General features: G+C 41.5%; 1 protein-coding gene across 1 annotated transcript; it reads right to left on the bottom strand.

Annotated features, from left to right (window-relative positions):
• Positions 1 to 86: 86 nt before the first annotated feature.
• PSMA5 (proteasome 20S subunit alpha 5) lies at positions 87 to 15836 on the bottom strand. The gene is made up of 9 exons (XM_081915415.1): positions 15647 to 15836; positions 13803 to 13869; positions 10360 to 10486; positions 8651 to 8718; positions 7337 to 7444; positions 7171 to 7229; positions 4422 to 4524; positions 3808 to 3894; positions 87 to 365 (listed from the first exon to the last, which is right to left on the bottom strand). The coding sequence occupies exons 1-9, from the start codon at positions 15673 to 15675 to the stop codon at positions 288 to 290; spliced, it is 726 nt and encodes a 241-aa protein (XP_081771541.1). The 5' UTR covers positions 15676 to 15836; the 3' UTR covers positions 87 to 287.
• Positions 15837 to 22267: the final 6431 nt, after the last annotated feature.

A 22267-nucleotide genomic window follows, 5' to 3' on the forward strand; every position in this document is an offset into this window, starting at 1 on the left:
TTGTTGTCGCAACGTTTCCAGTTTGGTCCAGCACCAAGTTGAACCATTCCTCCAACCCCAGAACTTTTATTATAGAAGAATTGACATAAGAGTAACAAAATGATTTATTCTAGTTTCCTCTTACTGAAGATCTTTTATATGTACAGAAACTGTAAAAAATATTTTGAGCCTTTGTTTAAGAGCAGGCATACTTGCTGCTGAAATAAAGTTACGGGCACTGGAAAAAACCTGAAGAATCAGTTTGCTGTGATCAGGGAATGAGGCATTTGGAGAGGTTCTCTCCCTCATCAAATATCTTTGATGACATCTTCAAGTTCTTCTTTTGTGTACATGTGGAACTTCTTCCCAGGCTGCACTGTTGCAAGCTGCAAGGACAGGGGAAAAAGGTTACATATGCTTATGTACATTAAGACGACATAGCACAAGACACAGCAGACAGATCACCGAACTCTTTTGGCTCATGGACTGTTCCAATCGAACACATACCAGATTCCTGAACAGCTACCCTGTTTCCCTGAAAGTAAGACATCCCCCCCCCAAATATGACCTTCTTCCAGTTTTGCCTCTCACTGTAATATAAGGCATCCCCCGAACATAAAGCCCCCGAAGCTACCGTAAGGCGTCGGACTCCTCTGGACCGTAGCGGCGGGCTCTGCCACGCAGCTCCCTGATTGGCCGCAGAGCAGCTGGAGCTGTTCAGGCAGTGCAAGGTCTCTTTAAATCAGAGAGCCCGTGCCACCACCTACTGCTCGCTCTGCCCTGACGGAGTCTGGCTGACTCACAATTAGACAATAAATGTGTATTGTATTCTTCTTCATGGAAAAATAGTACACCCCCTGAAAATAAGACCTAGCGCATCTTTGGGAGCCAAACTTAATATAAGATACTATCTTATTTTCAGGGAGACAGGGTATGTGAAACTTCTAATGTACTTTATTTCTCTGTAACAGAGGCAAAATCAAGAAGCCTCTACTGAACATGCTTGGATTCAGCTGCTCCTTTATCAAAATGAGCATGATAGCTCTTATCAGGGCTTTTTTTTAGCTGGAACTTGCCAGAACTGAGTTCCAGCACCTCTCAGGTGCCATTCTAAGAGAGCATGGGAGGCGTTCATGGTGAGTTCTGGCACCTCTTTTTCTAGAAAAATAGTACTGGCTTTTATTGTGCAACCCATTTCTCCAAAGCACTTGAATCCAGTGTTTGTAATTCCACCCCTTTAAAAAGGGGTGGGAAGCACCATATGAACTGAATTTCCATGCTACTGGGCGTTTCCAGGGCCCGGTTCCCACTAACCATCATCCCCATTGTAAAGGAGATGGCAGTAATCTCCAGCACACAAAGGCGGTGCAGACCCTTCAAAATGTATGAACTGAAGCATAGTCAAGAGATAGCTCAAGGAGCTTGGCTTTATATATATATATATATATATATATATATATATATATATATATATATATATATATATACACACACACACACACACACACACATGCAAACAAATCAGGTAGGCTCTTAGTATGGTTTTCCATGTTGTCAAAAGGTTTGTATTCAATGCTGTCTGCATAGAGTTGTGTTCTGAATGGGACCTCTACTTCATGTCCCTCAAATCTTCTCCAGAGGGTCCCCCAACCCTCTGCAACATATTGGTGGTGCACACGGGGCTACAGGAAAGAGGAGGAGGAAGTCCCATTGCACAAGCTTAAGTCTGTTGCATCTCTCAGCTTTTCAACAATGCCACCACTGCCTAATATGAATACTGTATTTGAAGCACTTTGAAGCACATTATCTCAGTAACTCTATGAAGAAACATGTTAGGCTCATTTTTAGAATGAATTATAAAATTGTATGACTGTAGAAAGGTGTGACTTTACATACTACAGAAATAACCCTCTAACAACCCTTCTTGAGGGCAGGTGATAGTGGTGCAACTCCAAAAACATCTGGATGAAACCAATATTATTAATTGGCTTGAAGCCCAGCTTTGGAACAGAAACTGCCTTGATCACTCTGAAAAACAGAGACTGTGAGTGTGACCCTGCTGAAACTCCTAGACAATCAGCAACTTTCAACACTATCAACTGTTATATCCTTCTCAGTCACTTGAACAAGCTGTGAGTTGAAAGAATGATTTTGTGGTGGTTTTGCTCCTAGTTGGTCAGAATATTCCAGAATATGGTAGTGATAGCCTCTTAATCATGATATAGGGTCCTTCAGGGCCCTATTCTGTTCACGAGCATTTAATTTTTTAAAGAAAACCGCTGGGTGATGTCCAGGAGTTTAGAGTAAGGTGACACTCAACTCTATTTCTCTTCTTCAGTGAAGGCAGATTAGAATGTGAATGCAAAAAGCTGCCTTATTACCTACTCAGAACATTGGTCCATCTAACTCAGTATCATCTCTGCTGACTGGCAGCAGCCCTCCAGGGTTTCAGCTAGGAAACATGTCCAGCCCTACCTGGCAATTTCAGGATCAAGCTGGGGATTTTCTGCATACAAAGCAGATGCTCTACCACTGAGCTATTCTCCTTCTAGTCCACAGAACTACTTTTAAAAATACAGAAGTCTCCCCGCCTCCACTCCATGTTAGATGTGATCAGAAGCACATTCTTTAGAGCATTTCGTGCTTTTTAATTGCAGGGGCAGACTACGAAAGGGGACACCAGAGATTTAAAGAGAAGTGCAAAGTGTAGCTAAACAACTTTTTCTCCCCCTCTCATGATACTAGACACTTAGGACCCAGATCATGCATTACTCACATAAAGGGGCAAAGTGTGTAAAAAGGAACTGCACCTTTGAGCCCACCCCCTGTTGTTGCATAGCTTCCCCCCTCTCTGCCACAGCCCTGCTTCCACCATCCACACCTTAGCATGGGCATATAAAAGGGAAGCACTCACACATAGCTCTCTATGCATAGAGGCTTCCCTGAATCTTGCAACTCGTAATAATGTACATTGCTTCTGAGCCAGAGTTTTCCCTCAGTGCACACAAAACTTGCTCCCTGAACTTGTATTGAAAACTCACACTAGACATTTAACATTGCTTCAGATCTTATTACAGAAAGACCTTGGAAGTCACACAATTTTCATTCCATCTAAAACTTGAGTGCCAAGAAAGCACTGCTGAGCAAAGGAAACTTCCTTCTTAAAGAAAGTGCATGATGGCAAACAGGCATGTTCCCTAGATAGTATAAAACATTTTCTAGAAGTCCTCACCACAGAAGATTTTAACTAGCTGCCTTAGGTCCCTTCAAGGGAAAAAGCAGGGTATTAAAATATATAACAACAACACTCTGAGTTCTGTTTTCACTTTCAAAAAACCTGCCAGGAAATTAATTTCCAGAATCCCACAACAGTTTAATCAGGGCATTCATTCCCACAGCAATGGTCTCTAGCTTCTATAAAATTCAGTTATAGAAATTGAGAGAAGCACCAAGGTAGTGACCAATTCTAAAGAGCCTCTCAAAAGGCACCAAGATGATAAGAAGTTACGGCTGCTATTATTTGGGCAAGAGGATGCAAGAACTCTCACTTCAAGGCTAAAGAGTGTCAGAAGTATCAAAGCTGCAGTTATAAGTATGAGATCTTTCAAGATGCATCTCAAAGGCATCTGTTTGGGTACTGTGAGAACAGGATGCTGGACTAGACAGGCCACTTGCCTGATCCAGCAGGCTCTTCTTATGTTCTTATGCAAAGACATGAATCCCCTATGAAGAAGCAGCTATTAGCTAAGGGACATAATGTCTTGTAGTTTCCATACTGTAGATACAGGTGGAAAATGCTTGCCTTTATCAAAAGAGCAAAATACATACCTCAATGTTAGTTGCATTCAGTTTCTCCTCCATAACTTGTTTTAAAATGACAAGGGATGACTTGATTGCTTCTTTCAGTGTCATTGACTGTAAAGAGAAGTCATGAAAGTTAAGCACTGGTGCACACATGACTACTTTAAATCTCTATGCCAAGATTGTCTCCATATAGCAAACAATCTGCTTGTTTTATCAAAAGCTAAAAGAGGTTTGTAATGGCACACAAAAATTTTCCTGTTCTTTTTGGTATGACATTGTATATGAATGCCTGGATATAATAACTGCTCTACAGAGTGGTTTAGAATGAAGAGCTGGTATGGAATTAGCTATTAATCCTTTGTTAGAGAAGTATTAATAGAAATCTTTGTCCATACTTGCCCACAACTTACTACTATAAGAATAACTTTATAACTGAGAAATGTAGTGTTCCATTTACATCAGGAGGCACCAGCTGCTTTACTACACCTTCATAACAGAAAGATTAGGGACCACGTGTCAATTGCAGAACTGTCATTCTTGTCTCTTTTACCTCTGTTCTTCCACCAGGGAACTGCAGTAAAGAGTGTTTTATGGGACAAAAAACCAAGATCTGCTTTTTTCAGATCTCATCCTATTACCTTGTGGTAAACTTCTTGCAGAGAGCTTTGTGCACCTTCTGATGCTGATCCAATTGCTCTTGCATCACACTGTACAAACGTCCCAGAAGGGTCCATGTGAAACCTACACAAGAAGAGGCAATGGGGGATGAGTAGAAAATTAATGGGACAAGGAACTTTTCTAGCAGAGACACAGTAAAGCATGATACTTCAAGGATTAAGAGGTGTCTATAAACTTGACCTATTGTGATTCAGCAGCACCTAGAGACTTGAGCATTCTTTCCTCCCACATGGCCAAGGAGGGGTGAAAAAAGGATTTAATTTACCAATTTCTGGCTTGTTATGCATGAAGTAGGAATTGTGGCTTGAAAAAAAGTAGTCAACTGCAACACAAACCATAGTTAAACCATGGTTTATGAAGCAGGCTTGCTTAATAAACTACAGGATTTATTTTAAAACAAGCTTCCTAATTTGAACATAAAAAGCTATTAGGAAAAAATGGTATTTAATTCTGTGTTTTTTCTCCTCTCAGCCATACAGGAGGAGGAGAGGGGAATCCTCAAGCCCAAGGTTTTGCTCAGACTTACAGAAGGACATAGTTTAGAGTTACATGCAAACCAGTCATGGGTATGCATGGCAGCCAAAGTGTTAAAATCTCGATAGTTGGATTATTTTGATCTATAGAGCATTGTGTGGTGTTCTACACAGAAACTGGCCTTTCCTGGCTCTCCTCCAGCAACTGATCCTGCTCCAAATAGCTAGTCCCAGAACCCTCCAAAAGAGCATATACAGTGGTACCTCGGGTTAAGAACTTTATTCGTTCTGGAGGTCCGTTCTTAACCTGAAACTGTTCTTAACCTGAGGCGCCACTTTAGCTAATGGGGCCTCCTGCTGCCGCTGCACGATTTCTGTTCTCATCCTGAAGCAAAGTTCTTAACCCGAGGTAATATTTTTGGGTTAGCAGAGTCTGTAACCTGAAGCGTATGCAACCTGAGGTACCGTGCAAATGGCATATTCTGGTTCAGGGCCATGTTATTCTTTAAGGAGCTACAAAGACCAACTATTTACTTAACTAATAAACCACAAACTAAATTAAGAATATGAGCTTTCACAGGACTGGAGTTTGATTCATTAGATGTTAAAAGGTCATTGCCTGTTTAAGGAATTGCCTGAAGGATCTCTATGTATGTTCCCAAATAAGTTAAATTAAATGATGGACAGAACATGAAATGGCAGAACAAGAACTGATAGAGCAGTTATGTGGACCAAAATTTTCAAAGAGGCTATGGAGTCTCTCAAATTATACACCTCAATGGGAGAAAGAAGATGGATATTCCATGGAGGTGACTTCAAACTCCAGACAACTGTACTTATATTCCTGCAATAATTCAATCTGTTATAGCATTAGACAGAACAGACTGCACTTTAAACCACTCATGGTCTTTAAATAGTTGTTTTTTTAAAAAACAAAACAAATGGCAAAGAACTGGCATAAAAATAATGTTAACAATGGGGAATGAGGCAATGGGTGGGAAAGGGAAGAGAAGAGTACAAAAAACTCACGTCTTAGTCAGAATCAAATGTGCAACCATTCTGAGAATGTATTTAAGGTATTACTTGCAATTCTAATAGATTATCAAGAGACAAACTGACTGATACAGTAAAATACAGTACAGAAGGTATTGGGGTGTCTGCTTGAGATGACTACTGAAAGATAATCAGACAATTATTATTTTGCAGATTTATTCTGATTTCAGGTTAATGCTAGCAGTATTTGCGAATGTTTTGCATATGCAAATGATCTTGAATGCATGTTCCATATATTTAATTAAGAAAAATGTTTCAATAAACATTTTTTTGCAATTTTAGATTGCAACTCTCTTATCTTTTAGTGCACGTAATCCTTTGTTTTAATCACACTCTCAACCCTTGTTCATACTGCTCTCTCTCCTACAAAACTGAGGAAGGCTTGCTGCTTTAAAAAGAGCTTGCAGCTTTGAAGTATACAGTTTCTGGTTACAAATGCTCTCCCAACCCCACCTAAGGAATGTCATAGCAGACTACAGATATTATATTACCAATAGCTCTGCTAGTCCTTTAGAAAAGATTATTTGCATACTCCCCTATTCACTCTGAATGTTTACATGTTCAAACATTCGGGATTTATGCAAGTGTCACATTCTGTGTAACAATATGCCACTTACGCAACTCTGAGAACAGGAACGGAGTAGACTTCCCTTGCACCCCGATCTTATAGATAAGGCATAACTACAATGGCATATGGTAGCCCAAGCCAACATTTGACTGTGACAAAATTCATCATGTTATCCTGCCTGTCCATCACAATTGCACCATAAGGAGTTACTGAACTGCATCAGACGTATTTAGGTTGCACTACTGTAGCTGGTTTGCACCGATGGAAAAAATATATTTAAAGCAGCTTACAAGCTAATAGTCTCCAACCCTGCATCAATAATATTGCCATTTATCGTTTCTATTCTGCCTAATAGCTTTTCACCGCTATTCAAACTTTAGTGATTATGACAGATGCTAGCATAATATGGCTAGGATGCTGCTGCAATATTCTGAATCATCTTGCATTATCAATCCAATGTATTGCCACTTATTTACTGACACGGTATCTCCCAAGGTGGCAGATACCCCCCTTTTTCAGAAGGGTACCCCATTTCCTACCAATTGCACAACAGGTAGACACGCTGCACTTGAACATACATAGAAAACAGAGTGAAAGAAGTAATGGGCAACTTACAGCTGTGGTCCCTTTTCATCAACTCCTCCAAAGAGTAGTGCCACGCCAAATGGCCTCGACTGGAACATAATCACAGAAGGATCAAGACTTTAATGCCTGAGTAACTGGGTAAGCCAATTGCCAAATATGTGCATGCAGAATATAACTGGCACAAGCACCTACTCACCATAGCACCTGGATCAGCATCTTCTTCTCCAAACTGTAATGCTAAGTTGGACACGGCCTGTGTCACACTCTCTACAGTCATGATTTCATTGTATGTAAACCAGTGATTCTAAGACAAAAGGGCAGGTTGAACTCTGTTACATGAGAGTTTTTCCTTCACAGATACACAGAGCAAATTTACAACAAATCAAATAAAGGATCTTACTGTTACAATGAGCAATGGTCAATTTCTTCTGCTTGGAGAGCTAGCAAGTCATTGGCCCCACTCTATGGAAGCAGCTTGGCTAAGAAGGGCTCAGCATGCTGCCCCCCAGAAGCTAAAATCCTAAAATGGTCCCTAACCCCAATCCTGAGAAGACACTTCAGGATGCTGGGGCATCTTCTCTCATTATGCACTAGAGTCCTAAAATACTGGCTTTTGTTCTAGGCAGCACTGTTCCCCAAGTAACAATAATGTGTATCTCCGAACAGAACAAAGTGAGAGTGTGCTTGCCAGGGAAGAATTACACAGAAGTTTCACATGCCAATTTCATTGTGGTGCCATTAGGGAGTCACAAGGAATTGGGGAAAGAATTAATGTGATTCATGGGCCACCAGCTGGTTACTCCTCTTAGAACACCTATGTATAATATAGCCCAACTATCTGACGAAGGCGAGATACTGTACACCAACTCTACAAATTCTATGATTCTAAGATTTGCAACACATACTTTCTTAGGATGCTTTTAAATGTCTCTCTAGCCACTGGGAGCTGTTTTTCATAAACAGTTCCTATACAGGTTGGGAGATTATAAAGATCCAACCACAGCATCCTCTGGTTGGACCATTTAAACATCATCCCAGCCACAGAGAAGTCACTCATAGAGTGGTGACTCCTATGCAGTTAGGGGAATTAAGGCCCCTCAATCTTTCTTAACTACCTAGAAAGGATTTATACCACCACCTGAGCAAAATGATGGAGCTCATTGGCTAGAACAAAGAGGGAAAGAATAGTGTTGGATTGTTTCAGAGTGTATGTATTTTCTACATATTAAATAAGGTTCTTCCAAAAACACAATGATAGGTTACCCTGTTACATCTTAAGACTCTTTTAATATTCAGGGTAAACAGGAAATAATATATTGATAAAGGAAGAACAAGAAAACCCTATGCTAACCTTTCAAAGTTAACCTTCAATTTTGTTTATTCCTTAGATAAAGACAGAGATTAAAGTTGCTCTATATTCAACTCTATCACCATGTTCTGCTAATAAATGACTGACATTAACAAAAGGAGGAGGGGAGAGATGCAACATGGATCAACATTTAAATGTTACCTGTGTCTCAACTCTTGCTTTGTCAATTAATGTCTTTGCATCAGCTATTAAACCGCTCATTGCACAACCTGTAAAGAGATACACAAACTTTAGTCAGCTTTGAATCCAATTTGCAAGAAGTAAAAAAAAAAGTTTCAATTTCCCAAAAAACTTAAAATCCCTATGAAGTCCGTAGTTTAACTATACACCATGTGAAGAAGTACTTTCTTTTGTCTGTCCTGAATAAAGACGCTTTGTCAACTCCCATTTTCAATCAAAAATTGTTGGTTTTTTTTCTTGCTTTGAAATCTGACCAAAAGGTCAAAGCCCCTGGATAGGTACTGCATCTTTTTCTGGTTTAACTGGCAAATGCAAAGATTTAAGATGGCAAGCCAAACTATATGTGGAATCCTTCGGCTTTCTGACAAAGTGGCATTTATTTTTATTTCAAAACCTCATTAGCTTCTCAGATACACAAAGCAGACCCATGTCCATGAGAAGTTAAATGCTCACAAATATAGATAGTACAGAGTAGTGTGTTAGTCACTTTAATGCAGTGTTCGAAACTCCTATTGTTCTAGAAGCATTTTGCAACAGGGAATTGCATACGTGTGAGCAGTTTCTGAGTTCTGGGCGCAATACTGTGCCTAAGATTTCAGATTAAAACTGCAGAGTGGAAGGAAAGAACCTTTGTCTGCCTCCCCACTTCCAGCTACTCTCTGAAGACTAGAGAAGAGACCCTCTTAAGCAGTGCTTTTTTCTAAAAGCATGTTTAGGAGTACTCTCATTTTGATTCAAGATAATCACCATTTTATGGTTCAAATCAGGAGAAATAAATACAATACATGGACAAAAGTACAAAGATTCACAAAATGTTTAGGGGTATGCGTACCCCTGCATACCCCCAGAAAAAAGCACTGCTCTTAAGAATGCTAGGGGGGATGGGCAGGGGAAGGACTAAATGAACATAATATTTTAGCTTCAGTTCATTCATTTTCAGCTTTATATTCTCGCTATTTAAGAAGCGTGCCTAGACATTCCATAGTTCTGCCCATAACTATGAGGACATTTAGCGCCTAGCTTTCATACCTCAGTTTCTAACACTGCATGTGCTACTAAAAATATGAAAATACCAGTGTTACATCTTCAGAGTTGATTAAAAACACAAACAATTGTCTGTGAACAGTAAAAACGTTAATGGTGTACTAGGGAAAAATCCATACTGAAGAGATATTACTATTAAACACAGGGAAAGGAAGGTATAAAAATGTAATGTATTTAAGAATACACCCTAGTTTTCTACTGTGGTGTGTGCGTGCCTATGCATGAAACTGTCTTGAGTAGAGGACAGGCTAACATTAGTGATCCAATCAGTGAGCTTCCAGCACAGAAGCTGGCTCAGGATCAAGCGTTTACATTGCAATTCCCTGCCCTCCAAGTTCTAATTTTGGGGACACACTTTCACTAGTGAGGTCAACCAGAAGCAAGTTACAGCTGCTGCTTCCTACTTCTGCAACTATGTCCTGCTGGCCTGGAGCCTGGAAAACCAGTGACTGCCACCATTAAATATTAATTCCCCACCAAATAAAGTCTGCACATAACTTTGTAGTGTGCATTACAGGATAATTTCTCACTAAGAGACTTGCAGAGGAAGAGTTTTATTCACGTACATGCTGCATCACACACTACATGATTTAATGTGGAAATATGGGAGATTTTGTGACCCTTACCTATATGAGCATCTATTTCTACAATTTTCTCAATACTGCTGGGTTCCATAAGTGGAGAGGTGATCCTCTTCTCCACAGCCAAGCAAACCCCTTCTGCTGTCTGAATTCCAATCGCTGTGGAACCAAGCTTTTTAAAAAAATTGAAAGGAAGAGGAAAAGATTAGTACTACCAACCACCTTTTATATTTAGTGTATCTGATCTATATACTTAAGAGATGCACATCTCAACGTACATAATTGGTGATATTCAGAATATCAGAAAAAAATATAAACAAGTTTTACCTACATATGTATTATTATTCAATTTATTATTTGTCCTTCACCATAAGGTTCCAGGGCGGGTTACAACAATATAAAATGAAGCATTAAAAATACTTAAAACAAATTACAAGCACAACTAGAGGGGGTCCTAAAACATATACAGTGGTACCTTGGGTTACAGACACTTCAGGTTACAGACGTTTCAGGTTACAGACTCTGCTAACCCAGAAATAGTACCTCGGGTTAAGAACTTTGCTTCAGGATGATAACAGAAATCACGCTGCGGCAGCGGGAGGCCTCACTAGCTAAAGTGGTGTCTCAGGTTAAGAACAGTTTCAGGTTAAGAACGGACCTCTGGAATGAATTAAGTTCTTAACCTGAGGTACCACTGTATCTCAAGTGTCAAAGGCCAGGGTAAAAGGGTATTTCTTCAGCACACAATTGAAAATAAATGGTTAAGGTGCCTGGTGCACCTCTATGAAGAGGGAATTCCACAACTTAGAGACTGAAGCAAAGAATGTCCTCTCCCAGATCCCTCCCTCTAACTTCTGAAAATGGTGGAACAAACAAGAGCTTATCCATGGATAACCACACCTAAGACAATCTGTGGGGAAGGAGGCGGTCTTTCAGGTATTTGGGGCCTAAATCATCTAGAGGTGCTTTCCCCCCTTTTGATAAAGATTTTTTTATTTCATTTATACAAAACAAATAAATAAAACAGGGAACAATCATAACAACTCAATAATAGGCACAAAAGTAAGTACAGATGCACATGGGTTAAATTACTAAATCAAAGTATGAAAAAATGTTTCTTAACACAAAGAAAGAACATGGGCATTGTTGTGAACTGGTCTTTAGCTTACTGCAAAAAATTATAATTACGCGAAGCAATGCAAATATTTTATACAAATACATTTTAGTTAGAAAACAGTGGCTTATCTAAGATAAGCTCTCTACTGATGTTACAAGTTAAATTTTCTCTGTCTGAACTGCAAAATAGCACACTTAGAAGCACTCAAGGATTACTGATAATGCAGTGAGCAGAAATGAACTGGGAACAGTGTTTGAAGACATGTGGATTGCAAAAGCTAAGACTTGCTTTGGCCACAGGGAGTCCCTGCTGGACTCTTAAAGCCACTAATTGTCATTACCATAATCTTTTAATGCTTCTCTTCTTAATGATGGAAGCATATTTAAGAGTAAATGTGGGATACTTAATGATGAATGCACAACTGTTGTGTCCTGATTCTAATAAGCCTGCACAAATATATTGTACTGGTTCCAATGCCCAATACAGCCCATCACTGCAAGGACTAGTGGATCCAGAATAGCTAGTTACATTAAGTAAGTCTGATTGTGTTTGTTCTTAGAAGGGAGAACAATTACTGATTTCTTAAAATTTAGTTGCATGCAGAGCATGATAGAAAGAAGTACCCATTTAATTTAAGTGTACTGTACACAGAAGTCGTCATCTAAGGTATACAGACATCAACTTTATTGATTGACTTAATAGTGCAATCCTATTCAGGTCTCCTTGGAAGCAAGTTCCACTCAGTTAAATGAGACCTGCTCCCTTCTAGGTAAGTATGTATAGGATTGTAGTCTTAATGAGTTTAACATTTTACAAAAAATCAAATTTAATGCAGATTAATACAATTAAAGAATACCAGGTTAGGCACAACAAAACCAAAGCAAGCACAGCTGCTCACAGTCCGCAACATCTAAACTTCTGTGATCTGAACAAGCAGCACAAGCTTTGGATAAAGTTGCTCAAATAAAGTTGCACCTCACTCCGAAGCTACAACTTTGAGATTCCCCATTCAACCCATCCAGACTTTGTTGATGACTTGCGGAAGTCATAATGATGATGATGATACTTTATTATTTATATCCTGCCCATCTGGTAGTTGGTAGTTCACCACACTTCAATCAGTATGATTTATCAGCAAAGTATGTGGGAGCCCCAGCAGAGTCTTCAGCAGAACAGCTTCCTCCAGAGTCCCTGATTATGGGAAAAACTCCCCTCTCACACAGTTCAAAGCAGTGTTAGAAGTTGGCCAGATGCCAGGCATATTTTACAACTGGTGCGGGTCCAAGTGCAACCATGTGGAGCTCTCTGGATGCCAGCTTGGCAACTGACATCTTCAGCTGGCTAGCCTCTCCAGCTTTCTTAAGCAGGTAAGCAGAAGAGCTTATTTATTGCATTTATATCCCAAGGACTACATGATTTACACACACCCCGCAGTTAATCCCTACAATAACCCTGTGAGGTAGGTTAAGAGGCTGCGCCTGGCCCAAGGTAACCCAGTGAGCTTCATGACCGAGTGGGGATATGAACCCTGATCTCCCAAGTCCTAGTCCAACACTCTAAACCACACCACACGGGCTTCCTAGAGTACTTCTGCTATGGGGCAGCTATAAAAAGTAAGTAGGTAAATAAATATGGGGAAAGCAAAATGTCTCTTAGAGAAGGATCTGAAATATTTTCCTTGAAGCTTGAATTTGTTTTATTCTGGATAGTTTTACTTGATGCTTTAATGTGTTGTAAACCGCTTTGAGATTTTTTCTTTAAAATATGAAGTGGTATAGAAATGATGGTGTCCATAACCTAGGTTTAAGGTGCCATTTGATGATTAGCTTATGTATCTGAATTCCTAACACTGATTCAAAGTAACGAAGTGTTTATTGTCACCAGACATAAGACAAAGTTAACACTATTATCTACTATATACCGTTCTTCTGGTCTTTGCAGTCAAAATACATGCGCACAGAGAGATCCATTAACACTGTCACCATGCTAGCTAAAACTGCTGTGTAAAACCCACAGCCTCTTTCCCTGACTCTCACTGATTCTGAGTCAGACAGTGATAGAAACAAATCATTTAACAGGACAGGACATTGACATGGAGAAGGCCGTAATAAAAGAAATGTGTTAGAGACTATTATACCCATCTCTACATGTAGGCATATTTCCTGAACCAATGGGAGAGTGAATGAATCAGCAAGTCATACACTTAAGCTTGCTGGTGTTGCTATGGTAACCCAGTGCACCTGGCACTCTTATCTCAAAACATCCAGGGGGTATGCTCCTCAAGACATGAGACCATGCACTGTATAATTCACATCACACCAACAGACTTGAGAGGTGGTATTTACAGAAGAGACTCAAATGCTTATTGTACCTTTATAGCTTCAATGGCATATTCCACCTGGAATAATCTTCCTTCTGGAGAAAAAGTGTTCACACCCCTGAAATTGAAAGAAAAAAGTAAACTCAGAACATAATCCTATGCATGGTAACTCAAAAGTAAGTGTTCCTACCTGAAAAAATGTTGTTCACAACCTGAAAAAATGAGTCAGACTCTTGGAAGGGTCAGGAAGTTTACAAACAGAAGTAAATGGTGCTATATCCTGTAAGAAGCAATAACTAGGTATGCTTCTTTCTGGGCAGGTGTGTAAGTGTTTAAATACAGTCGTACATTGGAAGCCGAACGCCTTGGCTCCCAAACAAATCAGCTCCTGAACGACTGAAACCCGGAAGTGAGCGTTCCAGTTTTCAAATAAAAAATAATAATCTACAACAATGCTTGTGCATCTATAGCAAAATCTACCAAGGGCCAGTGTGGGTTTTAAAGGCAGAATAAATCATTTAAAGTGAGTTGTGATTTCTATAACCACAAATGTTCTGTGTTACCTTGCATAAATGAGAGGCCACCAACCTCACCTGGGGAAAACCAAAGGGAAAAACAAGTACCTTTCAACTTCATCTTGCAGGTTTGTCAAGCTGCAACCAATTTTTTTTTGGGGGGGGGGGAGAGATTTAAGCCAGAATTTGGCACTTGAGAGTCTGAAGTCAGAAATAAATACGAACTAAAACTAAATTTATTTTGTAAAGTGTGCACCCAAGGAAAATTCTGATACTGTAAATCCCCAAGTATCACAGGGAACTGAGCAGTGTTCATTTGCTAGCTGTTTGTGTGATGTTACCTAAGATTCAACAAATTAATTTGAGACGTTCTGCATAAGTTAATTTGCCCACTGTCTTATAAGTACAGAAGTGTTGTTTAGTTTCAGTTTATTGAGCATGATGAATCATTCATAACCTTTGTCAAATCGGTGCAACTGAAAGCAAAACCTTGAAGACTCCATCACTATGACTAAGGAAACTTGCTGAGGCCTTCCCTCTGCAACAGTTTAGATAATACAAGGCTACCATTGCACAACACAAGTTCTGTCAGTTATAGATTGGAACAATCAATAATTTTGCCAGCATTGAAGTACAAGGTTAACTTTGTTTATGTTTTTCTAAACAGCATACAACTTAAGGGACACAAGCCCGTTCACAACTCATGCTTGCCTATAACTGAGAATGCATATTTAAGACAAACTGGATCTGGAGGCAGAGCGGATGGGGAGCAACAGGAAGAGGAGGTTTGTTGTGATCAGCCTACATTACTAGTAAAAATAATTGGAAACCTGCGCAGAGTCAGTAACACTCATTCTCTTACTGATGTAGCCGGTGCATTACTTCTGCAGGACAGAATTTTCCAATTTAGCCTTTATAAGTGTCTGTCCTCCACTCCCACCTGGCTGGAGAAAAAGGAAGGCCAGAAGAGGAGAGCGGGGTTGCTTCCCTCAACTTGCGACTTGCTACTGCAACTGAGCAGCACAAAGGCGGGCATCCCAAGTTTATCGGCATCTTCTTAAGACCGCGCCGCTTCCAAGGCGACTTGCCTTTAAGCGAGCGTGATGATGGCGCTTCCCGCGATCTCCTCTCTGGCAGGAGGTGGGTTAGGCGACTGTTCTCAAGCCCTTCGGTTGGAAGGCAGGCCCGAGGCGCTTCAGTCTCTCGAGGGGAGCAGAGACTCCCGAAGGCCACCCGCATCCCCGCCCTCCATGGACCCTCGCAGGGGGAGGGGGGAGCCTCTAGCCGGCACCCGAAGGCTGAAGCAGACAGGCCGCCCCGCAGTGACTCAGCCCCTGACTAGGCGCAGGCCGCGCTCCCTCACATCCTACCCGCACTCACCTGTCGTACTCCGAGCGAGTGAGAAACATGTTGGCGGCGGCGGCGGCGGCGGCTGCACCGGAAAAGAACTGAGCGCGCGCGGGGCACGGAAGTTGCAGGTCCGAGTTCGAGCCCCCACGCTAGGCCGGGGATGGCTGCGGCCCTGTCAGCACAGCACCCGGTTTCACAAGCCACTGTCGCCCCGCGCATGCGTTGAACGTCACGCCGTACGCGCTGCGGCTCGCCGGCCAATCAACTTCTCGCGGTGCCGTCGTGCTATTGGTCTCAGAAACACTCGTACCGAGCCCTGGTTGGCTAATGGTTGCCATGGTCTGTGGAGGGACCTCAGGCCCGCCCTTCCTTCTACAGTATCAGCCACAGGAAATCTGCGAAGAACAAGGAGAAGCAGCGGTGGATCGGAAGGTGCAACTGTAGTGGACGAGGAAAATGCTGTTTTTACTCAACGCTTGTAAGGAACAAGCTTATTCGGAGGGACATCAATAAACTCATCCATCCCAGAACTGGCAAAGTAAACTCATCGATCCGACTGACAAAGGCAGTCTTATTATGATTTTGATTTAAATTTATTCATCGCTTTTCACAGTGAAAAGTGAAAAAGCGACTTGCAACAAGTAAAACAAAAACAAAAAACAAAGATAGCATACAAATCGCGTTAAAACAAAACTCTAGATTCCCAGCCAGAGGTGTTTCCCAGCCTTGCTGCCTAATGTATTTTAAGCTAAAGATGCCAAGGAGTGAAACTGGGACTTTATCCATGTGCTCTACTTATTCAGATACAGTACTGTACTGTGTCACACTGAGCTATGATAGTCTGCCAGCCCTGGATATCCCCTCTCCCATATCTACTCAGCTGTAATAGCATACTCAAATTCATCTTGATTCAAGGACTCTGTGAGGCTGAAGGATCCACAGTTGGGAAGCAGGGAAAGTTGAATTCAAGGGCCACAGGCATAGTTCACTGAAAGAACTCAGAGTTTGAAGAGTATGGTAGAGAATGCCAAAGGTAGCAGTAGACGGAGACTTTAAAATGCCCCTCACCATGACTGTTAAATCCTGTGTCTGCAAGACAACTGCACTGAATCATCAGCATCCATCCTTTGACCCAACCTGAGGATGCTCTGGCTGCTCTCCAGCAAGTAAGTCCCTTACTCTTTGCCTTATAAAATCTCCACACAAGCCAAAACAGCTCCCACAACAGCAGCACCTAAAGTTCAATTGATTCAGGTCCCCTTCTCCACTGATAATGGCAAATGGTCAATACCACATACCTTTGGGCTTGCCGGTTAGGAGGTCGGCGGTTCGAATCCCTTCGACAGAGTGAACTCCCGTTGCTCTGTCTCAGCTCCTGCCAACCTAACAGGTCGAAAGCACGCCAGTGCAAGTAGATAAAAAGGTACCACTGTGGCAGGAAGGTAAACACTGTTTCCATGCGTTCTGGTTTCCTTCATGGTGTTCCGTTGTGCCCAAAGTGGTTTAGTCACGCTGGCCACATGACCCGGAAAGTTGTCTGTGGACAAACACCGGCTTCTTTGGCCTGAAAGGGAGATGGGTGTTGCAACCCTGTAGTCACATTTGACTGGACTTAACCATCCAAGGGTCCTTTACCTTCACCTACCAATTTCAGATACCTTGGCGGGTGGGCTGGTGTTGTTGAGGCATGTGGTAACACAGCCATTGTTATGTCAGCCCCTTGCCCCTGCTAAGGAAGTTGCTTTTTTGCCTGGATAACAGTTCAGTAATTCACAAATAGTATAAGGAGGATGCTGTGGGATCCCCCACTATGGACCCCCAATGGCCTTACATTTTGCAGCAGTGCTCTAGAACTAAGCAAAGAGATTATAGATAAAATATTCACAACAGCTTGCTCAAAAAGGAGAGGTCCATCAAGTTTAATATGGGTGAAAGGGATGTCATTGGAGCCTGTGGGTCACCTGATTCAACATTTAAAAAATAATAATAATCCCCAAATGAAGCTTCTTGCAAGACTAAGGTACTGGTACCTGCACTTTCGTTTTATGATAATGGTGCTAGGATTAGGGAACTGGTGTTAGTGGTCCAGGTTATAAAACCCACGGTGCCTGATACCAGTTCTCCTATACCTATTCTGTTAGTACTGTACCTCATGCACCACCCACTTTCTTTTAATGCACACATGCATGCAAAAATAAGCTCTGCTGAATACAGTAGGACTTACATGTTAAGAACGGAAGAAGAGCCCTGCTGAATCAGACCAAAGGTCCATCCAGTCCAGCGTGCTGCCAATGTGTACACACTTCACCATGTGTATGTGGTGACCTATGCATGAGAACTCACAAATGGCATGTTACCTCTGTGTGGAACCCATCTATTCAGTCTCATAACGTGAACTCCTCCCGGAGTTTCTTGTGCCATCGTGTTCTAACTCCTGCTGCTGGCAACCTGCCCAGTTGGCAATCTGCCACTGATCCATAATGGGATCCCAAGTGACCATTTGAAAATTACTGCTTTGTAGGCTGATGTGGTGCATGGTAACCTGGTAGTTCAATGTGACTTGCTCCTGAAAAGTATGTATAGGTTTGCAGTCAAAGACTCCCTTCCTTTCTCTCCCTGAAGTTACACAGCAAGACCTTTTCTGAAACCCAGCCCCTTTCTGCTAATAACACTGTCTTGAAATCAAACCAACATCTTCAAGCGCATAGCTGAATCCAGATAATGAATCCAGATCTTCCTTGTAGTACAGGACCCCCTGGTAAGATAGGCATACCTTCCGGAACAAGCCATATTATACCACTTCTGTTGAGTAAAATTGGCTCGTCTTTGCAAAGAATATTTCAAAATGACAAGCCACCATTTAAAAAATGTTTAAATATCCTATTTTTAAAGCCAAGCATTAATTTCATGGCCCAAGTTCCCTAAATATAGGAGGAATGCTGAGCCAGCCATAAGTAGAGCAGAGAAGGAGGACTCTGTTCTATCACATAAGGAAATATGCTGGAGGTGTAAAGTCCAAGGCTTAAATAGCGATTCAAGAGAAGGAGGCTCACATGTGGGTTTCAGGTTGCATTACATACAAGCCTATAATAAAACCCTGTGCTGTCCAGGGTGTCTGCCAAACATTAAATTTACTGTATGAAGAAGATGCCTAGAACACTAGCTGCATTTGCAAAAAGAGGTTAAGATCTAGGAAAGGGAGTGATAGATGTACCGGTATGTCGCTGACTTTCTATGTCCTATACTAAGTCCTAGAGTAAAGTCAGGGTAGGGTAGGGTTGCCACATTTCCTAGAAATTAATAACAATCTAAGCCTACTACCAAGTTCTGAGACAGTGCAGCAAGTGACCCAGAAATAGCTATATACTGTACTCTCTCTGTACACAGAATGTTTGAGCGCAGAAAGATGTGAGTTTGAGGCTGTGATTCTTGACATGTGTACCTGAGCGTAAGTCTCATTGAGCTTCAGGATAGAGACATGATAGGTTTGCCCTATAAATCACACCTCAATATTTTTCAAGTTACGGTTTCCTTGTCTTACAAATAAGAGAGCAGGAATAGCCCAGTGAGGAACAGAACCTAGCATACTCTGCTAAATATGCTGACAAACACCTGCTTTAACTTGCTAAATTAAAGCAGCAACAACTTTCATTTCCTTCTTGGGTTGCTGCTGTTCAATTAAGCAAGCAATTGCCATTGTGCTTCATTGGGGGGGGGGGAATCAAGAAGTAAGTGTTCAGTCCTGACCATTGAGCAAATTGAAATAATAAAATGGTGGCATTATAATTGATGCTATGGCTATCCTGTTCTCATTCCACAGTAAATAAAGGTAATGCAGGACTCCTAAGGTTTTGCTGCTATGAATTTAACACAGCTACTGTTCTGCAAACCTTTCTCAATTCTCAAATGTGCTTTTAAATATGAAACCTTTTTACACAACTTAACCTCAAACACTTACTTTTCAGGAGGATTCCTTAACATTCTGTACTCTAGAATATTTACTCAAGTGAAAGAGACTCTCACTGATGTATGTGGATTCACTTTTTCTGACCTTTAAATAATATTTGAGAATCAGGGGCGCCAACTTGAATAAAATATTGGAGGGGGCAGGTAAGACCCATCCCACTAATCCAACACAAGCCACAGCACATGCATACCATTTGAATGGCAATGCTCATCAACTGGCGGGAAGGGGTAGCTCCTCATATATTTTATTGGGGGGGGGGGGGAGAAACCTTGGCCCCTAAGAGTTGGCTCCTATGTTGAGAATCTATACCAATCTTAATGCCTGTGCACTATCTCGATCCTGTGATCTTCAGCATATCATCTAAGGCTGACAAATTCAAATTGTTCAGTTTAAAGGGTTTGTGGTTCACAGCCATCCTAGGAGTGTGGTTGTGACAGGGATGTAATCACTGTTGTTTCAATCTCACAATTGCCTATTTATTAAGATTTTCTGCAATGAAACGGTTTTACTATGTTACACACAAACACACAACACTTTCCTAAGCTGTGAGAAATTTCAGAACATTTACAGGTTTTAGTTTCTTTTGAATGAGAGAACACTCTAGCTGTTACTATATTTTTTATGATATTTTGTTCAGGGCTGGCATCAGTGTTCAGCTTGAATGGGCACCTGCTGAGGCTCATATATCAGCAGAAAGCCCGCTGCCAGCTCTCTGGCCTTGTTCATTTTCCTCTTTGATGTCTTCCTCCTCTCCAAGCATGCAAGCAGTGATAAGTGTAAAAGAAAGGAACTGCAGTCTTGCCCTCTCCATCCAGACAGCAGTGTAGATTGGATCCAAAGGAAGAGAGCAGTGGTGACCATGGCAAGGGAAAAGGTGGATCCACTGAGGGCTGAGTGGCTGAACAAGATTCCAGGAGTCTTGGCCCTGGTTTAACCAGGGTTGTATTTCCATGGGCAAATCAAGACTTAATTGAGTCTACAGTGTCTTAGAAATATGGTGTATTCACACATACGGTATATACACCTGAGTTTTACAGAGGGAGAGTTCACAGCATTTACATCCCAAGAGAGGCTTGTCCTTCTCTGCAGTGCAACACTCGATTCAGAGGCATACTAAGCACCATCCCTGTGTTTCCCTGCAACAGCCTGCTCCTGCCAACCAATATGTCTATTTCCCTTCAGTCCCTGCATGGAGTTCTGCTCAGCTCCTGCTGCTCAGAAATCCCTGCTCTCCAAACCTCTGTTGTAAAAGGACACCCACTCTTCCAGTGGTGACATCAAACCTTGTTATCTGGACAACCTCCCTCTGTGCTTGGTAGAGCTTCTGCCTGGTTGATGACTTCCATTGAGGAGCTAATGACTGGCCATCAGCACCATGGTTTCAACTCACCATCCCAGGCTGGCCTCATGAGGAAGCTAGCTCTTATTATTCTCAGTCCTTGCTAAGTTCAGGAATGTATGATTTCACTCAAATTCTGATCTTTCACTCAGTAAAGAGATTATGGGGAGCTTGTCCCCACCTCCACCACTGCTGTAAATTCATAACAATACAAACAGTGAGGGAAATAATGGCTTGGCAGCCCAGCATACAATTTTATTTTTATTTTAACAACTTACACCCCACTATTCTCCATCAAAGATGGACCTAAGTGGCTTTCAAAGAAGCAAAATCAAATATAGTCTGTAAACCAGCATCTACTGTAGTCCAGCAGAATCAATCCACTTGGCGCCTCTCTAAGGATCCTTCAACCATTCAGCCGCATTGCCCAAATCTGTTTTTCTCTCGATAACTATGCTGTATTGCCCCCAAAACCTTTTCTCTCTACCTCACATATACAAACCTGAAAACTAGTCTCAACCCCACACTAACTAGTGGGTACACATGGACTGAGTTCCCTTCCAGATTTCATTTTTTATTTTGCATTCATGATTATTTGTGCTCATGCTGCTATCAGGCCAATCATATGCAATCCTGCTTTTAATATAGTTTGCTCTCACAACAGTTTTGGAGTGATCATGCTGCTTCATTTCCATTCAGTACATATCCTGTAACTTCTTGCTGAAATCCCCAAACTTTTTATATCACTAATGTTTTTATTTTTGGCCACACTTTTGTAGTCAAAAGTGTCTGTCTGTAGCCCCTTCAACATTGAGAAAGCATTGCAGAACAAACTGACTGAGACGAAATCCACCACTAATACACTATTATTATCGTCTTCCAAAGCAGCTACTCTATTCCCAACTTAAGAATAGAAAGCGAAATACCGGTGGACACTCTCAAGGCAAATATAAAAAAATGTAGTGTAAGCACTGATAACTGGGAAACACTGGCCTATGAGTGCTCCAATTAAAGAACAGCCTTTACCAAAGGTGTCATGGACTTTGAAGGTGCTCAAACTCAGATTGAAAAGGAGAAACAAGCTAAGAGGAAGGCACGTTTGGCAAACCCTCACTGTGATCAACTCCCACTCAGAAACCTATGTCCCCACTGTGGAAAGAGGTGTGGATCCAGAACTGGCCTCCACAGTCACTTATGGACTCACTGTAAGACTGTTTTCATGCAAGACAATCTTACTCGGCTATTAGTGATCTCCAGAGAAGATTGTGTCAGGACCATGAGGCCAAATATACCAGCAATAAAACACCAGTCTGAAGGAGACTTGCTAGAGCCCCGTCTGTCATGA

This window comes from Podarcis melisellensis (assembly GCF_964234715.1).
Source record: "Podarcis melisellensis genome assembly, chromosome: 6".
Classification (NCBI taxonomy): domain Eukaryota; kingdom Metazoa; phylum Chordata; class Lepidosauria; order Squamata; family Lacertidae; genus Podarcis; species Podarcis melisellensis.